The 21,173-nt window shown below is 38.1% G+C and overlaps 1 protein-coding gene across 2 annotated transcripts in view; it reads right to left on the bottom strand.

The window, feature by feature from the left end:
* TFB1M (transcription factor B1, mitochondrial) overlaps nucleotides 1-10,237 on the bottom strand; it is a 66,522-nt gene extending 56,285 nt beyond the window's left edge. The window contains exons 1-2 of one of the 2 annotated variants that reach the window (XM_036112085.2): nucleotides 10,025-10,237; nucleotides 6,999-7,150 (exon numbers count right to left, since the gene is read on the bottom strand). In XM_036112085.2, coding sequence (XP_035967978.2) covers nucleotides 6,999-7,150; nucleotides 10,025-10,157 — 285 coding nt within the window. In that variant the 5' untranslated portion in view covers nucleotides 10,158-10,237. Of the gene's footprint in view, nucleotides 1-6,998; nucleotides 7,151-9,428; nucleotides 9,942-10,024 lie in introns of those variants that run through there. The other variant, XM_036112086.2, reaches the window with a different exon arrangement.
* Between the last annotated feature and the right edge of the window lie 10,936 nt (nucleotides 10,238-21,173).

Here is a 21,173-nt window from a genome sequence, read left to right as displayed (position 1 = left end):
GATCACAATGGAATGAAAAACTAATAACAGAAAGATATCTGAAAAACACCAAAATTTACAAGCTAAATGATACACATCTAAGTAACCCAACAAGTCAAATAAGAAATAAAAAGGGAAATTGGAGTTGAAGGTTTATATGGGAATTCTGAACTTCTTTCAGAAGTCTTTAGGTCTAATATCTCAAAAAAATTTAAAGTTAAAAATTAGTAAATTTCATTCATTATGAATGAATGAAAATGAAAATACAACCTATCAAAATTTGTGGGATTCTGCTCAGGTTGTACTGAGAGGGATATTTATAGCACTAAACACCTATAAGAAAATAAGAAAGGACTTCAAAGAAACAACCTCAGCTTCCACCCTAAAAAACTATAGAAAGAACAAAGTAAACCTCAAGGAAACAGAACATAAAGATTTCAGAGCAGAAATCAATGAAATAGAAAACGGAACCCAAGACAGAAAGATCAATGAAATCAAGAGCTTTTTTTGTTGTTCTTTTTTGAGAAGATCAATAAAGTTCACCAATATGCAGCCAGACTGATCAGAAAAAAAGAGACACACACAATTTACCAATATCAGGAATGAGAGAGAGGATATAACTGAAGATTCTACAGATGGTTGGTTTACCATTAGAAAAAAAAATAATTCACCATATTAACTAAAAAAAAAAAAAGCCATATGATTATCTCAATAAACTCAGAAAAAGTATTTCTGCAAACTCAACATCCATTATTTAAAACAAAAACAAAAACCAAACAAAGCACCACGACCTCTCAGCAAACTAGGAACAGATGGACCTTCCTCAGTCTGAAAAAGGAGATCCAGGAAAAACCTACAACTAACAACATACTCAATGGTAAAAGTCTGAATGCTTTCCCCCTGAGATCAGGGATAGGCAAGGAGGCCTACTCCTAGTTTTCTGCTCAACATTATACTGGAGATTCTAGCCAAGACAAGAAGAAACAGAGGCAAAGATAGTGAAATGGAGAAGGTAAAAACGGTCTTTATCGCAGATGAAATGATAACACATGCAGACAATCTTAAGAAATCTACAAAATAGCCACAAAGAAGTGAGCACAGCAAGGTTGCAGGATACAAAGTCCACGTCAAAATAGATGGTATTTCTACACAGGAGCAACAAATGGAAATCAAAACTAAAAACCAATACCAAGTACAATGGCATCAAAAAATAGGACATAGTTAGGGGTAAATTTGACAAAAGATGTGCAAGACTTGTATACTTAGAACTATGAAACACTGTTGAGAGAAACTGAAGAAAACCTAAATAAACAGGGAGACATACCATGTTTACAAATCAGAAGCTTATGCCATTAAGATGCCAGTTCTCCTTACAGTGATCTATAGTTTTAGTCCAATCCTAATCGAAGTCCCAGAAGGCTTTAAGAAAAAAAAAAAAGGAAATTGATGATCTAATTTTAAAACTATATGGAAATGTAAAGGACTTACAGAATAGCCAAAACAATTTTGGAAAGAAAGGTAAGATCAGAAGACTTAAATTACCTGCTGTCAAGTCTTACTATAAAGCTATGGTAATCAATACAGGTTGGTCTCAGTGAAAAAAACAGACTTATATCAACAGAAGAGAACTGGAAGTCCAGAAACAGACCACCATTTATAAGACCAGTTGATTTTTGACAATAGGAGCAAGGCAATTCAATGAGGAAAAGATAACATTTTCAACAAATGATGGAAAAAAAATGAACCTCTACTCCTTCCTCACACTACACACAAAAGGTAACTCAAAATTTATTATAAACCTACATGAAAAACTTGAAACTATAAAACATCTAGAAGAAAACATGGAAATTCTTAGTTCTTGTTTTAACAATTATTTTTTTAACATAAGATGCAAAAAGCATCGGGGCGCCTGGGTGGCTCAGTCATTAAGCGTCTGCCTTCGGCTCAGGTCATGGTCCCAGGGTCCTGGGATCGAGCCCCACATCCGGCTCCCTGCTCCACGGGAAGCCTGCTTCTCCCTCTCCCTCTCCCCCTGCTTGTGTTCCCTCTCTCGCTGTCTCTCTCTCTGTCAGATGGATAAAATCTTTAAAAAAAAAAAAAAAAAAATGCAAAAAGCATCAAATTCAAAAGGAAAAACTGATAAACTGTACTTCATTAAAACTAAGTTTACTCTTTCAAAGACACTGTTAAATGTCAAAAATGAAAAGGTAAATCCCGTTTGAGTAGGAAGCACTACAAAACATGTATCTGACAAAATATATAAAGATTTCCTACAATACAGCAATACGAAGACAAAACAAGAAATGCTCAAAATGTTTGCACAATTCTCCAAAGAAGATATACACATGGCAAATAAACACATGAAAATATGTCCGGGGCACCTGGGCAGCTCAGTGGGTTAAGCGGCTGACTTTTGTTTTCAGCTCAGGTCATGATGTCAGGGTTCTGGGATCAAGTCCCACAATGGGCTCTGCACTCAGTGGGTTGTGTGCTTGAGGATTTTCTCTTTCCCTCTCCCTCTGGCCCCCCTCACACTCTCTTTCTAAACATAAATAAATCTTAAGAAAATATGTCCAGTATTTCTGATCAGGAAAATGCAAATAAAAACCACATTAAGATACTACTATATGCTCATTTGGATGGTTACCATTTAAAACATTAACCATACCAAGTGTGAGAAGCGTGTGAAGTTAAGGGAACTCTCATGCATAGCTGGGGGGAATGTTAAATGGTACAGCCACTTTATAAAAGTTTGGTAGTTTCATAAAAAGTTTAACATACACCTACCATAAGACACAGACACTCCACATCTAATTCTTCTCTCAAGAGAAATAAAAGTATATATTCACACAAAGACTTGCAAGTGAATGTTAATGATAGCTCTATACATAATTGCCAAAAAAATGAAAACAACCCAAAGTCCATCAACTAGTGAATGGATTTATAAGCTTGGCATACCCATACAATGGAATACTAATCAGCAGTAAAAAAAAAAAAAAAATCAAACTATTGATCAACACCCCAACATGGATGATTCTCAAAATACTTATGCTCAGTAAAAGACGTAAGACAAAAAAGAGCATATACTGTACGATTCCATTTATATAAAATTCTAAAAAAATGGGAAATATCCTATAGTGACAAAACAGAACAATGGTTGTCTGAAGATAGGGAAGGGGAGGAGGGAGGGATGGATTGTAAAGGAAAATGAGGAATCTTGAAGGTGATGGATGTTCATTACCTCGATTGTGGTGATGGTTTCAGGAGATTTTATTTGTCAAAATTTGGTAATCTGTATACTTTTAACATGTGCAGTTTACTGCACATCAATAATACTCAATAAAGCTGTAAAACAAAGTACTTAGTGCAGTAAGCCCTCCATAAATACGATTGTTTTAAAGATTTTATATATTAATAACAAACAGGAAAAAAAAATGAAGAACCCAGATTATTTACTTCAAGGAGAATGTATTACTTATATTGTTCTCTCCAGTTCAGAAATGGGGGGAAGAACAAAACCTCAGATCCCTGAGGTACCAAAAAATCTCACTCCCCTCCAAAGCACAGAGAATCCACCAGCCATAAAAATGTAACAACAATAAGCAACTAAAAAATAATAAAAAAAAACAAACCTAAAAATGCACAATCACAAGAGAATGCTACAACATTAAGAGAAAGAAACCCTAGATGTCCAATGCTAACTTGAGGAGTTGGGAGAAAGCTCCAACGTTTCCACAGCACTGGGGATTTATATTCTAGTGTTCCAAAGGAATAACTTTACAGTTCTCCTATACCTCTTTCCAGATAAGCAGTCTCCTGATCAATCCTTAATTAACAGATGCCCAAGGCAGAGGGACAATAATTATTTATATCGAAAATTATATTGAGTGCTTAACTAAGTATGAGGCATTAATTTAATCCTCATTACAATCCTATGAGCAAATTGAGGCACAGAGGACATAGTTACCTGCCCGAAGACATAACCAGTAAATGACAGAGCCCAGAGTCAAAACCAGACAATCTGACACTTAAGTCTGTGTTCTTTACCACAAAACTATCCTATTATGTGTTCACATACTAGAAGAGACATGTTTTTTTACTTTACAACATGCTGATGATGAAACCTGTATGTTAGCACTATGTTCTTTCCCCTAAGACCCTAAGATGCCTCACGAGGATATCATAAGAATTGGATTAGGATACAAATGACGTAGTTTCAGCTAGAAGACATTTTATAAATTATTACAATTTCTTTAAAAAGTAATTCTATTAGCTCAGAAACCACTAAAATGGAATCCTTAAAATAGATCACTCCTTCTGCCTTTATTAAGTTTTATGATTAATTTAGTACCTCTAAATGAAAGTGGTTTTATATATTGAAACATTCTTTATAGGAAAAAGAAATCTATTTGATATTTTAGTACCCAACATTTCTTTTTAAGGCAAATTCCTTTCCTGCAATATAGGACACTAAGAATTAACTTTGCTTCTACAGAAACAGATAAGACAAATACACATTTCTTACAGAACAATTTACCTGGAAATAAATCTTTATATTTAGAAAAAAAGAGCACAAAACTTTTAAATAATCAATGCTGCACAATTATTCATTTTCACTATTAAATGACATATTTAGTTGGTTAATTAGATACATATACATTAGTCAACGTTTTATTTTCCCATAGAAGACATTATTGAACACCTGCTACATGCCAGCCACAGTTACGTGTGGTAGACAGAACAGAGAATGAAACACACAAAAATCTCCATGCTCTTGGCACTGACATTCCAGAGGGGTAAGATAGACAACAAGTAAGAAAATAGAGTGTATCAGATGATCAATCTAATGAGACAAAACAAGGCAGGGGTTAGGAGTGCAGGGTCTTGGTGGGGCAGCTGAAAAGAGAAGCGTGTAGTTGCCTTTTAAATAGTCTGTCTTCAAAGAGCTTAGATGAGATCAGGAAAAGAGAAAATGTAAATTCAGGTGGGGATGAAGAGAAATTTGATTCACCTCCTTGCCGCATAAGAAAGAATTACGTATAACAGATGGTAAGATTGAGGGTTAGGAAGTCTCTTCAAGTGCAAAAAAGTCAGATGAGTATTCCCCATGTCCAGAAAGGGCTAGATGAAAAAACCTAAAGGGAATTACATAGTGTTATTCAGCTTCTTTTCATTACCTCATGATCTCACCAAAAATAAGATATTCCCATTTTCACCTCTAATTGAGATACAGTTCTTCAAAGAAGAAAGTAGTTCAAAGCAAAAATCACTATTAAAATTCCACATCAAGGAATATGTACCATATGAGAATCCCAAAATAGTTATAAATCTGAAACTAATTCTGTCAATAGAGTGGTAAAATTAGATAAAACTAAATATTACATAATTTTTTTAAAGCATAAAACAAAATGTAGCCCAATAAGAAGAAAGAAATCACTAGGTTTCTTTAAAAAAAAAAAAAAATCAGTTGCATGCATACAAAGCCCTAGATTTTCAAACAAATTTCCTCAAACTGTTCTGGTAGAAATGAAACCTTTTTCAATTATTGCACATACAAGCATTAGACTGTACTAATTTTAAACCAATTTGTCTCTTGCGTGAAAGTAATAATGCAGATAACTTTATTATTCTGTTGGACTCACAAAATAAATTGCTATTCATCTAAGCCAAAGGCTAAGGGCTCTTCTAAAGTTTTAGAATTACAGAGGAATCAAACAAAGGCCCTTTAGTCATTAAGTGCCCCCCTGTGAAGAATTGCCTTTACAAAATCCCTGACATAATGGGTTTCACTGTTTGCCACCATTTAAAAAATATAAGTCCCTCCTTATTTTAAATCCACATCAGCCTCCCTCAATTCCCACCTATTTGCATTAGTTCTTTTTTTAGAAATCAAAATAAGCTATCCTCTTCACTGCCACCTTTTCAGAGACAGCTATGAATCTCCTCACCCAAGGCTCCTCTTCTCCAACTCAAACATGCCCAGTTCCCTCAAATATTTCTCATATACCAATGGCACCTACTGTTTTAAAGATGCATGTATCACTTCATTCAAACCTCATCTTAAATCTATGTGTACAGTGGTACAACTTCATTTCTTCACTTAAGTTCTTACCAAACGCTTAAGCTTAACAATTAATCTCTTTAAAAAGCATGTTTTCTCCATTTTTTGCTTGTAGAAATGATTTTCTGAATCTAAATGAAGTTCTCATAAATCATGCCAGTAACTAAGTCATTATTGGCATTATTTACTTATTTTTGAAGGAATGGGCCAGAACATGCATGGCTATTAAAAAAAAGATCACACAAAGCAACGAGTTTGTCTAGCACTGACGCATAACGCAGGTTTATTCAGGTAGTGGTCAACAGACCATGCTGGGATGCTTGTTAGAAATGCAATTCCTGGGGCACCTGGTTGGCTCAGATGGTTAAGCGTCTGCCTTCAGCTCGGGTCATGATCCCAGGGTCCTGGGATCAAGCCCCACGTCAGGCTCCTGGCTCAGCAGGGGAGCCTGCTTCTCCCTCTCCCTCTCTCTACCTCTGTGTCTCAAATGAATAAATAAAATCTTAAAAAAGAAAAAAAAGAAACGCAACTCCTAGGGGCACCTGGGTGGCTCAGTCGTTAAGCGTCTGTCTTCAGCTCAGGTCATGATCCCAGGGTCCTGGGATCAAGCCCCGCATGGGGCTCCCTGCTCAGTGAGCCTGCTTCTCCCTCTCTCCCTCTGCCTGCTGCTCTCGCTGCTTGTGCTCTGTCAAATAAATAAATAAAAATCTTAAAAAACAAACAAAACAAAAACAACAAAAACTTAAAAAGTAAAAAAAAGAAAAAAAAAAAAAAAAAAGAAATGCAATTCCTAGACCTCTCCAAACTATGGAATCAGAATCTCTGGAATGGGGCACGGAGATGTGCAGTTTGAAGAGCAACCTATATAATCCTTGGGATATCCTGAGGTTTAAGAATCATGGCCTGAAGATTTAAATCGTTTTTTTGCCTCCTAAAGAAGACATTTTAAGTATCTTACCTGTAATCCAGGAATAAATCGACTATCCTTTTCAACCACCAAAAGTTCAGCAACATTGGCATTGAGAATGGATCTTGTGATTCCCCCTGGCCCAGGGCCCACTTCATAAACATAAGCATTTGTCAGATTCCCAGATTTCCTTACGATTTTATCTAGAAAAAAGAATGTTTTAATTGTCTTGATAAATTTCAATGTGCAAAATTTAACAATAATCTCCATAAATTCTTATCAACCATTACTCAACTAATCCTTTACACCATATTTGTCTGATTATTTAACTCTTAACCTAAACCAATATATAGTGGCCATTCCCTATTCTACCACAACAGTTTATCTGTATTGTCAGTCCTTTAACAAAAATAGGATTATCATGACAAACTTCCTAACTTAAATATAGTTAATACTGTATTTTCTATCTGTTCCTCCACCAAACCAATCAATTATATAGTTAATACTGTATTTTCTATCTGTTCCTCCACCAAACCAATCAATCAATTCCTAAGAACTGACCAGGTGAGCATGCACCATCTCTCTACAGTTGCCAAATACTGAATATTTGAGTAAGTAAAACTAGTTTTACATCCCAAAGCAAAAAGTGCTGGTAGTCTCATTTTTACCTACAGACATCTAGTTGGTCAATAAGGCCACAGCAACAAGTTCTTACCTACTTGTTCCTTCCTACTCTACTCATAGGACTAGCAGAAATTTAGATTCTTGGTCATTTTTAGGAAAAAGTTAAACTTATCAGTGGAGGTGTTTAAAGCTTTGCAAATATGCAAATTGATATGGAAAAGTTAGTATTTTAAATTAATCAACCTCTAAGTTAACAGAGCTTAAGAAATCATAAAAAGGTTATTGAGGATTCATTGCAACCAATTATCACTTCTGGAAAAACATATAATGGGCTGGTCTTACTGACTGAGATACTAAAATCCAAGTAACTGGGCCTCCTGGGATAGTGGAAATTTAGCCACTGAAAACATACCAGCACTTCTTTGCAGTGTTCAGAGACGTATACTACCATTTTTGTAGGCTTAAAGGCAAAAATAATTGTCTTTTTTTTTTTTAAGATTTATTTTAGAGAAAGAGTGAGGGGGAGGGGCAGAGGGAGAGGGAGAGAATCTCAAGCAGACTCCCCGCTGAGCGTGGAGCCCCATGCTGGGCTCAATCTCACCACCCCAAGATCATGACCTGAGCAGAAATCAAGAGTGGGACACTGAACCGACTGAGCCACCCTAAAATAGTTTTGTCTTTTAACTGGTGCTGGGAGGGAATTAGTAATATGCTCACCAACCATTTGTTTTAGGTGCTTTACATGCTTTCTCACTTGCATCTCACAATTCTTCCAATCATTCCAACACATTAAGAACTACTATCCCAATTTAACTTCTCTGAACTTTTCAATTTCCTTGTCTATTGTTTGATTTGTGCAAGGTCATCTAGAAAGCAAATGGAAGAGAAGGGACTCCAGCTCAGGTGTAAATTCGAAAGCAATCCTTCCTCCACTCCAGAACAATGCCTTTTAGAAGGAATAGAATTGATACCTTAAGCACAGGCATTATGAATTTAATATTCTCATTTTCCTAAATGGAGAGCTAGCATAGTTGAGAGGTCAGGGGCTCTGCCCTCAAACTTTTCAGGCACATTCAAATACAAACGAATATCAAAAAAGCACTGTCAATTCAGGAAGCATCTGCTCCCACCTGAGCTTCTCACCTCAGACAAATACTTTAATCTCCCTTCCCTTGGGTTCCCGAATTGACTCCTGAGAGTGAATAAAGGCGCACACATGATACTGTAAACGAAGGATTTTTTTCTACATTAAAAATATAAAGACCTATATTTTCCGTCTTAAGAATGGTGCTTTGTACCTGCAAAATGTGACTAACGACTTGCAGACAAGGCTGATTCTAGTTACTACTACAACTAAAGAATTTTAGAGGTGGGTAACCCTTTAAAGTTCTTGCAGTAGGGGCTTTCCTCCAATTAACAAATGAGAAACTGAAGCTTAGTTAAGCTATTTTACCCAAAATCATATTTCTACTAGAATAAAGACTCCACATCCAAGAAATAAAACATGTTATTCATGGTTTGTGGACTATACTTCATTTAACTGAAAATGAACTTTTTGGGTGTGATTTACTGATCTTTTCAGCTTCTCATGAGGGGCCAAAATGGAATTAAATATGAAAACCTCAAATACAGTAAATACCCCAACAGTAAATTAGTGGACATACTTATAATACATGTTATTCTTGCAACCTCACCTTTTAGAAGAAAAGATCACCAAGAAATGGGGGTACCGGTTAAGCGAATGTATATGTGTGTCAAAACTCATCAAACTGTGCTCTTTTAACTGGTTCATTTTATTGCACGTAAATTTTACCTCATAAGAGTGACTTAAAATAAAGGGTGGAAATGTAAACTTACTAAAAATGTAAGCTCCCTGACGACAGGCTTGGCCTTGTTCACTCCCGAATTGCATCTCCAGTACTAGCACATAGTAGCTTGTCTGATATGTATTTACCGAATATTTGCGCCTCGAGGGTTTTGGATTCACCAAGTAAACGTTTAAATAACGTAATCCCACGAGTGATTCTTTCTCGACATGTTATTGAAAAACTCCCGCACTAATTTAAATTCTGGTCACTTTAAATTGCATGGAAAATAAAACTAGTCACACATGCAGTACGCTTTCATAGTGTTAACACACCGAGATTCGAATTTCCACAACCGCCTTTCAGGATGCGCGACCCCTGCCTCCCCTAGTGTCTGCTCGACGTCTACATAACCTGCCTTCCCTCGCCCACAGCAAACGCCCGCGAGCACGCCATGCTGCGGGCGAACAACTCATTCCACGCGTCTCCTGGGCGGTGCTCCGGGGTTCTTTCAGCACAAAGCGGTAGAAGGACCTGACCTATGGCCCGCTGCACACTGCCTGACACCAGACACCCGCCCACAGGGTCCGCGCGAAACCGCCGGCCCACGTCCCCGGAGATGAGGGGGAGCACTGAGAAGACAGCCACCTGTCAGCTTCAAGTCCAGGAGAAAATTCTGGGATAGCTGCTTCGCTGCTTGCAGCTTGAATAACTTAATGATTTCTCGAATCGTGGGCAACGGCGGGAGACGGAAAGTGCTCAGCGTCCCAGAGGCAGCCATAAAACCCCGCGGAACCGTCCAAGCCTCACCGCGGACTCTTAGCGCTGCTCTTAAATCATCCACGGAAGGGAAGGGGGGGCGGGAGCGGGGAGCATTAAGGCCCACCTCCGAGCCGACCTTATTGGTCGGATATACCTCGCCGGAAGCGCAGTGGACAGACAGGAAATCTGGGCGCACCCAGAGCGCATGCGCTGCGTCTCGCTAAGCGCAGTGCAGGCTGGGTACGCGCTGCTTTTCGCCCTTCAGAGTGTGGAGGCGCGGGGAGGGCGGGGTCTCTCCTGGGTGGGCGGTGGCCAGAGCGGCCCCGGGGGGCGGGGCGAGGCGGGGCCTGGATAGGAACGCGGAGGGGCGGAGCAGAGGACCGAGGAGCCTAGCAACACCCTTGGGTGAATTCTCCCGGCGGATAGACGTGCCTAATACCTCTCTGGATAATCGTGGGAAAGCTAATGATAGAGGCAACGCTATTGGTTGCTAACGATTTTCTCTTATGGTAGATGTTTTTAGAACGTTAGCATTGTAGGTGCCAGATGGCAGGTTTCTAACTTCCTTCAGCCTTAGTTTTTCACCTGTAAAATGGACATATCTATCTTAAAATCGCAAGACTAAATGAGAGAAGTCGTCTGGTGTGCAGATTCAGAACATAGTGCAATGCATGGCATACATTAAGCCCGTAATCAATGGTGGCCGTTACTACCGTAATGATCTAGCGGATGAACGCGGCCAGAGGGGTTAAAGGATAGGAGCACAGTTTTGCAGTGAGAAGGCCAGAAGTAGAATCCAATTCTTCTGCCCCACCCAAACGTATCCAGTCAATGAGAAAAACCGCCTTGTTTATAGAGCTCAGGAAGTGTTTTCGCGTATATCGAATTTTTTTTTAAACAGTTTTACGATATAAATATTCCTAGTCTCAGGTTAGAGCGGAGGAAACAAAAACTTAGAGAGGTGATATAAATTAATTGATATTCACAAAGCTAGAAAATTGTAGAACCCAGATCCAGTCTAAATTTCTGGACATGTATGGTAGCTGCTCTTTCTAGTCACCTGCCTTTGCTGTGGGTATTATTTGCCACTTCTTGTTTGCCTTCCCAAAGTTTTCTTATTGCCCCTCCATGCCCCAATTATTGCAGTCTCTTTTTGCAGTAACTGGAAAGGTAAGGATGAAAAGGAAGGGAAATGAACATGATAATACTAATAATAGCTAACATTCATTGAGCCGTTTCCCTAAGTACCAGGCTTCACAGTTGAGTGCTTTACAGCTATTATCTCATTAACTGTTACAAAGATAAAGGCTTAGAGAGGTTCAGCAATTTGTCCTAGACTGCATAGCTAGTAAGTAGTGGAATCAGGATTTCAATCCACAAGTCTATGTCCAGAGCCTGCTTTTTAAGCAGTACAGTCAATGTTGAGAAGTCATTTGACTTGCCTAGGATGGTTACCTCTAAGTACAAAGACTCAAATCTGAATTCTGTCTATTATAACAGAGGAAAAACAAAGCAAAGAAAGATTGAAATCTCTGCTATATAGGAGAATTTAGCTTTTCTGACCCTGTTCTTTTTGCAAATTGCTGCCTTGATCACAAGTGAATCATAACATTTTTTATTTCTCAGAGTAGTAAGTTTAAAATAAAGCTAATGGAAAACCAAGTAGCTGTGGATATGATATGAGTGAAATCAAATGAATGAAATTTTCATTGGAATCTCAGTGGAAAACCCAACCACCTTCTGTTATAGCTATATTAAAAAGAACTGTGAGATAATCTGACATAGCTCCAAGCTTTAGAAAATTGGAAAGTGACTCTCAAAGAGGTAAGGTGATTTGCCCAAGGTGGCATCGAAGTGTAGTTTGAAAGCCTAAACTCTTGATTCAGAGTCCTTATATTCCACAGCATATATTAATTATTTCATTTACTCCTCATAGTGTTCTTACGTGAACGAGATTGTTATTGTTATTTTACGGTGAAGGAGGTAATTTGACTTACCCAGGATCGCATAGCAAAGTACAGAAAGAAGATTTAACTAAAGTTTTTTTTTTTTTTCTGAGTTCTGATCTCATGGGCCACAGCCCTCAAGTTAAATTATTTTTAAGTTAACTAATGTATGTTAATTTTATGATCTTATTTAAATAAATGGAATATGAATCTGAGTATAAGCTTAAGTTTACAGTTTTCCTATGGCTATTTAACTAAAACAATCAGTAAATATATGCAAAGCTACAAAATCAATATAAATGATGCAAGGTGTTAAATCACTGCTTTTAATGCAGACCGGCAGGATTTTGTTTTCTTAGAGTTCAGCTTACTAAAGTTATAGTGTGCCATGTAATGATTTTCTCATCAGTTTTTTGGATCCAAATTACCACCAAATCTGCTCAGAATTTTTGCCATCGTACCCTGCCTTTCCCTTGGAGGAACATGGAAGCTACCTATTAAAGTCTGCTTGTATCTGTTTTCATTAACTTGGAAACAAATGAAGTTAAATTACTTGGCGCTAGTGCTATCCTGAATATATATGTTGCGTGGCAGATATAAGGAGGATATTCAGATGATCTAGAATGTGCTTACATGAACTTTTTAAAAGATTAGCGCCAACAATCATCAGGTTGCCTGGGTGGCTCAGTCAGTTAAGTGTCCAACTCTTGGGTTTTGGCTCAGGTCCTGATCTCAGATTCCTGAGATGGAGCCCAGCGTGGGGCTCCGTGCTCAGTGAGGGGTCTCTCTCCCTCTCGCCCTGCCCCTCCAGCTCATATGCTTTCTCTCTCTCTCTCTCTCAAATAAATAAATTTAAAAAAAAAAGATATAGCACCAAGATAAAAAAAACAAAATTAAAAGGTGTAAAAACACATTTACATGGAGAATTTGTGGATTCCTGAGAATTTATCCTTAATCTGAATAGGAGAATTACTGTCTTATACCATGCTACATCAATAACCAACATTTGTGAAGTTACAACCTATTACTTACCAAGTTTCCCAAGTTATCTCACTTAATTCTCATTTCAATTCTCTGATGTAGGTTTACAAAGGTATCAGGTAAGCCCTGTTATGGTGCTGGTAAGTGTGCAGCTGAATCTCAAATTCTGATCTTCTGAGTCTACTCTGTTCTTTTACCTCTGGCATATGTTAAATAATTGTTGAGCTGAATTTTTAAAATTCCATTTTAGAAGAATCTTCCAAGTTTCTAATAGTTCTTGAGATCTAATTTTTATCATCATAAATACTGATCCTCACTCCTTTAATTTTCAGAAAATTATGCATAACTCCCTGCAAAGCCTATGAAATCAGCAGGGGGTATTTTAGTAGTGTATTTCATATATTAATGCAAACAGTTTTATCCCTTAAAAGAGAAGTATGCAGTTTCATCAGTTTTGAAGCTTTGAAGTATCTGCTTCATCTAGATACAGATTTTAACATGCTAAAATATTATAATTAATACAGAAATTACTAGCCCCACCTATCAGTGAAGATGAAGAACTACAAATGATTCATACTGCACTGTAATACAAAATTCTAATTTTCATAGATCCCAGAATGGTTATATAGCAAAATTACTTATTATTTTAGTATTTATTTTAATGAAAATACATATGTGACTTTATTTGGCAAAGTGATTTAGTGTCTATTTATAGAAAAAGGGCTAATTCCAAAAGGTTGTCATTTTACAGTTCCCTGACATAGACTTGAAAGCCACAAAGAGCAATATCTTTCTGCCGTGTGGGAATTTTCAGAGGAAATTAAATGTGGCTTGGAATTGCCAAATTGAACTTTATAAATGACTCTTATGGTATGTAAAGTGCCCTTTTCTGATAGTATTTCGTAATTTCACATAATCTGACTCAATATGACTCAATACTTTTGAGAAATATTAACAGCTGCATTTTGCACATATTTAGGGTTTTTTTTTTAATGGCTGTTTGATGCCCACTGTTCACAAAGGAATCTAGTGACCTACCTAGAGGGAAGAAGGAAATACATGATAATTCTGAACAGACAGACCAAATGCTTACTCTCTGGGGATAGAAGCAGGTTAACTTGTGGCAAGCAACACAGGCTAATCGCCTGAGGGAACCATGTAACAGTTACACTATTTTAAAAAATATAGTGTTTATCACTATTCCAGGCAGTATCTGAAAGCCTGCGGATTATCCACAAAGATCTGTGAATTATTGTCAAGTATCCTAATGAGGTGATGAGGACAGACAACTCTGTTCGACTCAAGATGACTCAGAATGCTGTGGGTAGGTTTTTTTTTTCTTTTTTTCCTGCACAATAAAGCAAAAGCTTTTTGTGAAAGAAGAAAAAAACCCAGCACATGCTAAAGGCATTGTAAAAATAATTACCCTCTTTTATATTACTAGTTTTTTAGTCTAAACCTCAACATTTAACTGGAAAAAAAGCTTAACAATAAATAAAACTATGAATATGAACACATTTGCTTTTAAGTCTTTTGTATGCATTTAAAAATTGCTGCAGGAACAAACTGCTCTGTGAATGGAGAGGCTCTGGGTTCAACCAGTTGTGGGCTTCCCTGGACATCTTGGTGACAGCTCCATCCCTCCCCAGCCAAAGGACTATGGGTGGACTACTAAATAAGGCCACACCTAGTCCTTCTTTCTCTGTTGTAGGTCCCCTCTCCTTGACCCTCACTACCTCAAGCCTCAGAGACCAGAGTATAGGCCGAGGCCACAGGAGAAAGGCAGTGCCCCCATGCACACACCTGGCCCATGATCTGCCTTTTTCTGTACAAGTTAGTGAGTTGGAATTCATTCACAGCCATTGGCTACCTATTCCTCCAATGGAGAAGGGGTAGGTGAAAACAAAAGGAGGAAGGATGGGGGAGGCTTGCTCACCCTTGAGGGGGAGAGCCAGAGCAGGGTGTTGGCATGCTCTCATGTCCCTTTTGGCCCACCTAGAGCCTGGAGGCCTTCAGACTGCTATTGGACTTATCATATTCCTCTACCCTGCTAGCCTTCCCCTCCCCTCAATCATCCCGAGTTAATACTTCCCTCACTATTCTCTACACTTCCAATTCAAACTATCATTCCCAGACTGAGTTTCAGCTATTGGGTTAAATGACCTAGAACAAGCATTCTTATTCTTTTCCGGTGATAATGACGTTTCTCCAGTTTGGGAACGAGGACCAAGCAGACGTCCTGGTCGGAAGGCTAAGTTGGCAGCCTCCCCCTTTCACCCAAGATGAGGGTCTGGATGGGCAATTCCTGCTTCAGATATCAAAGTGGATGCTCAGGAGGAAGGAGGAGGCAAAACTATTGTTAATCCTCCCACTTGAGCCTCTGGAAGAAGAGGAAGCCACGCGGCATAGGGTGAGAAGAAAGGAGAACGTGTGGCTCCTAACAGTCATCATAGCTTACATGTGTCTCCTGCCTTAAATAGGTTAATCATACACCATTTGAGCCAACTCCTCTTCAGCTCCTGCCCCATTTCCAGCCCCTCTTCACAGCCAAACTTCTCTAAAGAGTCAGGTATACCTGCTCTTCTGACTTCCTCATTTCCTGTCCACACCATCCTTGCTTCTAAAGTGACAGTTCTCCAGAGTCCCAAGGATCCCCATGTTCCCAAATCCAAAGGACACTTACCTATTCTCGCCTTACTTAATGTGTAACAACAATAGCTAGATTTAGCAATGCTTATTACATAGCCTACCAAATTCTAGGTACCTTTACCCATATTAACTTTTTAAACATATTGTCCTCTTTTACTAATGAGGCACCTGGAGCACAGAGAAGTTGAGTGTCCAAGTTCACCCAGCTCTTTACTGAGAGAGCCTGGACAATATGACTGCAACATAGACACACTTCAACTTTGGGTTATGTGGACTCTCGCGATGGCTGGCAGTTAACCTCTCTTTGGAGTACTCTGTTCTCTCAACTTCTACCACAGCCTGTGTTTTTCTCTTTCTCATATGCTGACTTCTCTTCTACCCAAACTCTCAAGTATATGATTTCTCAGGGCTCAGTGCAAGATCTTTTTTCTCTCTCTCCTGCTTCTTCCTAGATGATCTCATTAATTTTCATGGATTTAATGCCATTTCTATACTGATGCTTCTCAAATATATTTCCAGCTCCAATCCTACATCTATAACTGCCTGCTCTATGTGCCATTGGGAGGTCTCGGATATCTCAAACATGATACGTTCTAATAGAATGCTTGCTTTTCTCCATGAAACATTGTCTCTCCATCAACTTTGCCATACGGTATTTCTAGAAACCTCAGTCTGTCTCTCCCTCCCCTCAACACCATATCCCACCACCATCATTGACACCTGACAACAGATCTCACACCTGACTTCCACTCTCCATTTGTGATGTCAACATTTTTCACATGCATTCCTGCGACAGCCTCCATCTTCTTGCTCTACAATCTATTTATATTCAGCAGCAAATGATCTTAAAAATGTAAATTGGATCACTTCAGTCATCTGCATTCAAGCCTTCAGGGGCCACCAATTGCATTTAAGATAAAAATCCAATTGCTCGCTATGGCCTTAAAGAGCCTAATCAGGCCCCTGCCTATCTCCAACCTCTTTCCAATAAACTACAGCCATGCTGGTCTTCTTTGTTCCTCAGGTTCTTTATTCATGCCAGGTTCTTGCTTCCTCTCTTTTCCTGCATGTGTAGCTTTCTCTGCCTGGAATGATCACCTTCTGCTTTTTGGTTGCCTTCTCTTTTTCCATGTCTTACCATGGAGGCTACCTTCTCAGAACTTTGCTTGTTAAATTCTAACAGGAAAGAAAGCTAATTTGACCTTTGATTACTTTTCCATCAAGTTTGCTTTTACATCGCTCCCTTCAATGCTTTTCACTTCTTTTTTTGGGGGGTGGGATAGTCTTAATAATTGTCATATCAACACATTTCCTCCAAAGGTTCCATTTTGGTAGAACAGACTCAAAGCAAGCAACTGCTCCCTTTTCTCTCTATGTGTTTGTTGATCCACCTACCAACAAGTCAGTGTCTAGCAATCAGAAAGGATGGCAGAGGTCTTGGAACTCAAGCAGAATCCTGGAGGCTCCCCTCAGTCCAAGCACAATTCTTTGTTTGCTGGACAGTGAGGAATTCTAGGGAGTTTCGTGGGAGATCCAGTGTGGCTCCAGTACAAAGCGGGAGTACTTAGGGAGCCTGGGAACATCTATTAAAATAGAATACAACAGGTGTGGCTGTATCCTATTGTAATATTTTAACAAGTATGGTGTGCTTGGGGTAAATATCACTCAATCCTTGTTCTACGCAAGGGATGACCTCCTCTGTGACTCTGTCTTAGTCCTTGTTTGTCTCCTTTGGTACAACTACACTTTATTTTAGTTATTATTTTTGTTGTTTACTTTTTTTTTTGCTGTCTGCCCTACTAAAGTGTGGGACCATGACAACAGGGCAATATCTATTTGTTCACTAATATCAACTGATTATTCACCTAGCATACAGCTTGAAACATAGTCAACTATTTAATAAATATTTGCTAAATAAATGAATGAAAATGACTCCCTCTGGTTAGAGTAGACTCTATTTTCTATAGGAATGTGAAACTCCAAAAATTCACGTTGTTCTCAAACCTTAAAAGTCTGGATAGACTTTTTGTAGAATGCCTGGCATTTTTTCCCAAGAGCACATATAATGAAATGACCATATCAGCCTTTCCAACAGTCTCTCTTTCTCCTGGCTTTCCTTTCTAAACCATATCTGCTCATGCCCTGTCTTTAGCTTAAAATTTTTCCTGGTGCCTTTTCCCCACTTAGAGGAAAAAATTCAAACCTCTACTGTCCCATTCAAGGTCCAAAACAGTGTGGGCCCAAACTCCTTTCTAGGGCTACTTCTGTTATGTCCTGTTTCTTCCCCTCCAGTGTATCCTGAAACTTGCTGCCCCACAAGAAGGCCCCTGCCACTTTATTTATTTCCTCTTCTGGGTGAAATCCTGTTCATCTTTCTGGACCCAACACAGTGTGACCACTTCGGAGAACCTTCTTTATATTGACTACCTTCATGGTACTTCCTGCTTTGGTCCTGATCCTTCTCGCTTTGAATTTCTACAGCACTGCATTTATAAAGCCAACAGAGAACATATTGTATCTCACTATAACATGTATCATAATATACTGCATTATAATAATACAATGTAGAGTCTCCTTTGTTAGAGTCTCAGTTCTTCAATGGGAACAATGTCTTTCATTTTTCTTTGTGTATTTTGCATTAGCACGGTGCAACAGGCACTCAAGATATGTTTCTTGATCAGCCCCTACTGTGGAGATTTTTTTTCTGATTTTAGACATATAAACTGTTCAGCAAGGTGTACTGACTAGAACAGCAGGGTCGCTGAAGTCAGGCAAATTTGAGTCAGAATCCAGGTTCCACTCTGCTTCTACTTATGTGATCTTGGACAAGGTGCTTAAGCTTTCTGAAACTCAGTTTCTGTGGTAGACAAAATAACAACTCCTAAAGATTTCCACATTCTAATTTCCAGAACCCGTGAATATGTTAGGTTATATAGCAAAGGGGAATTAAAGTTGCAGGTGAAATTTAAGTTGCCAACCATCTGGTTTTAAGATAGATTATCCTGGATTATCTGGGTGAGCCCAATGTAATCACGAGGGTCCCTAAAATTGGGGGACAGAATTGTAAGAGAGACCCAAAGAAATGGCAGCATGAAAAGGACATGGTCCAATGTTGCTGACTTTGAAGATGGAAGAAGCGGGTCAAGAGCTGAGAGGATAAAACCTTCAAGGTGTGGGTCTCTAGAAAATGGGAGCCTCTAGAAGATGGAACGACCAGGAAATGAATCCTCCCATAGAGACTCCAGAAAATAACACAGACCTGCCAACATCTTGATTTTAGCCCAGTGAGACCCACTTCACATTCTGAAGTATGGGATTGTAAGATAAATGTATGTTGTTTATGGTAGCCAGCAAGTTTGTGGTAATTTGTTACAGCAGCCATAGGAAACTAATGTAGTTTCTTTAACTGTAATGTGAGTATAGTAATAGATAACATATTGCAAAAATTTTGTAATATCAAAATATCACAAAATGCTATGTATCATTATATCTCATAAGATAATACATATGAGAGACCATTATAGTGCCAACACATTGAAGATATTTCATAAATGTTAATGCTTTTCCCCTTCTCTCTTCCTGTCTGAACACACTTATCTAGCAGATAGATATAAATCTAGCTATATATAATCTACATCGAATTGTTAATACTCTTATGGTATTTAAATCAAATAGCCATTAGAATATTGTTCCTTTATTGTTATAACATATGACAAAGTAAGCTCAGAGAATTACCTGCCCATTTATTATTCTGTGGCTCTCATGAAAGATGACTTTCCCTTCTGCAGATTTTTATTGAGCTTGACAGTTGAATATTAACTCTTTATTCTTTTTTTCATTATTTAGAGACACTGATAACTTTAAAGATAGAGAATTTTCTTAAGGAGAGAATTATAAATGTTATACTTTAAAAAAAATGTGTCATTTGATCTTATTATTACCCAGTTTAAAAACCGCCATCATTTTAGCCTATTCAATACTTCTCTTGTTCTTTTTGGGGAGGGGAAGCTGAGGAAGGGTAAGTGATTCTAATTCAGCAGAAGAATTTAGGTAACAGTTGTACCAAATCAGGTGGCAATGCAAAACATAAAATATTAGATTATCATTCCAAAATGTTCAATTTTGTTGTGAAGTACATGCACATGATGTTGTGACCGAAATCCTGTAATTTTAGGCTTTAAAACAGTTTGCTCAGAAGTCATATGAATGGGAGAGACTATGCGGAGGGAAATGGAAGTGCTGGCTTAGGGCTATACTAACTACAACAGTTAATTTACATTCTATTATGTTCATTATATTACATCATGTCCGTATATTAATCATATCATATCCCATTGTAACATGTATCATATTATAATTTATATATTACCTATATTATGGCTTTCGTGGTTTCAGCTAGACATCCAATCATGACAAACTATTAATTCCTTAGGAAAAATGCCTTCCAAATTCCAATAAATTTACAAATAATCTGCTACAAGGGCGCCTAGGTGGCTCAGTCGACTAAGCATCCGACTCTTGATTTTGGCTCAGGTCATGATCTCAGGGTTGTGAGATTGAGCCCCATGTCAGGCTCTGTGTTGGGTGTGGAGCCTGCTTGAGATTCTCTCTCCCTCTCTCCCACCCCTCTAAAACACAAACAAACAACAAACTGCTACAAATTGCCAAACTGCATTCTGGAAACTATCCCTGTCATTCTTATTCTCTTGCACTTCAGTCTGTAGCCACATCATATTCTTCATATGTATATTTGAAATTTTTTAGACTGTGACTCACAGTCAAAACCCCATCTATATTGTAACCCTGTACACACATCCACACATTCACATACACAAGTTTCATAAAACACTTAACCTATGTGTGATGCACTCTATTCTCTAAACTTTTCCATTCTGTTTTGATCATTTTTTTCTTTTCTAAAAAATGATTGTTACAATATATTATACTAATATTTACCTCAATGATGGATAATGACCTGCCAAGATCTCTACCATTCTTCCTTCATTTATCTGCGATGACTATTGTGTAATTCATAGGACACATTTATTTTGTTTGTTTTTAGATTTTAAAATGTTAGTGGAGCAGATCACTAGCAAATGCAGTAGGTGGGTGATTTTTTTTTCTTGAATAAATGTACATACTCTCCATTTATTATAAAATATAATGACTTATGTCATATCAGAAGATCATATACTGTTTTCTCACTCTCTTAAATGCATTGCTTTTGGGGGGGTTCTTATGGTACATATCCATTTCTGGAATATAAGCAGCATATATAGCATTTTGCTTCTTTTCAGTTGGAATGCATCTGATGCATTACTTTCACTGAGGAAGCTTTGGGAAGAGATGGGCTTGGAAGCTTATACAATTTGGGAGGCTCTCTTTAAGAAAGAGAATACAAAATTATAAACTCACAATTAGATATGAAAGTCAATAGTTATTTGGAATGAGGAAAGAAA

Source organism: Halichoerus grypus, chromosome 9 (genome assembly GCF_964656455.1).
Source record: "Halichoerus grypus chromosome 9, mHalGry1.hap1.1, whole genome shotgun sequence".
Taxonomy (NCBI): Eukaryota; Metazoa; Chordata; class Mammalia; order Carnivora; family Phocidae; genus Halichoerus; species Halichoerus grypus.
Note: the sequence above shows the minus strand (reverse complement) of the source record. Positions and strands in the feature narration are given on the sequence as shown.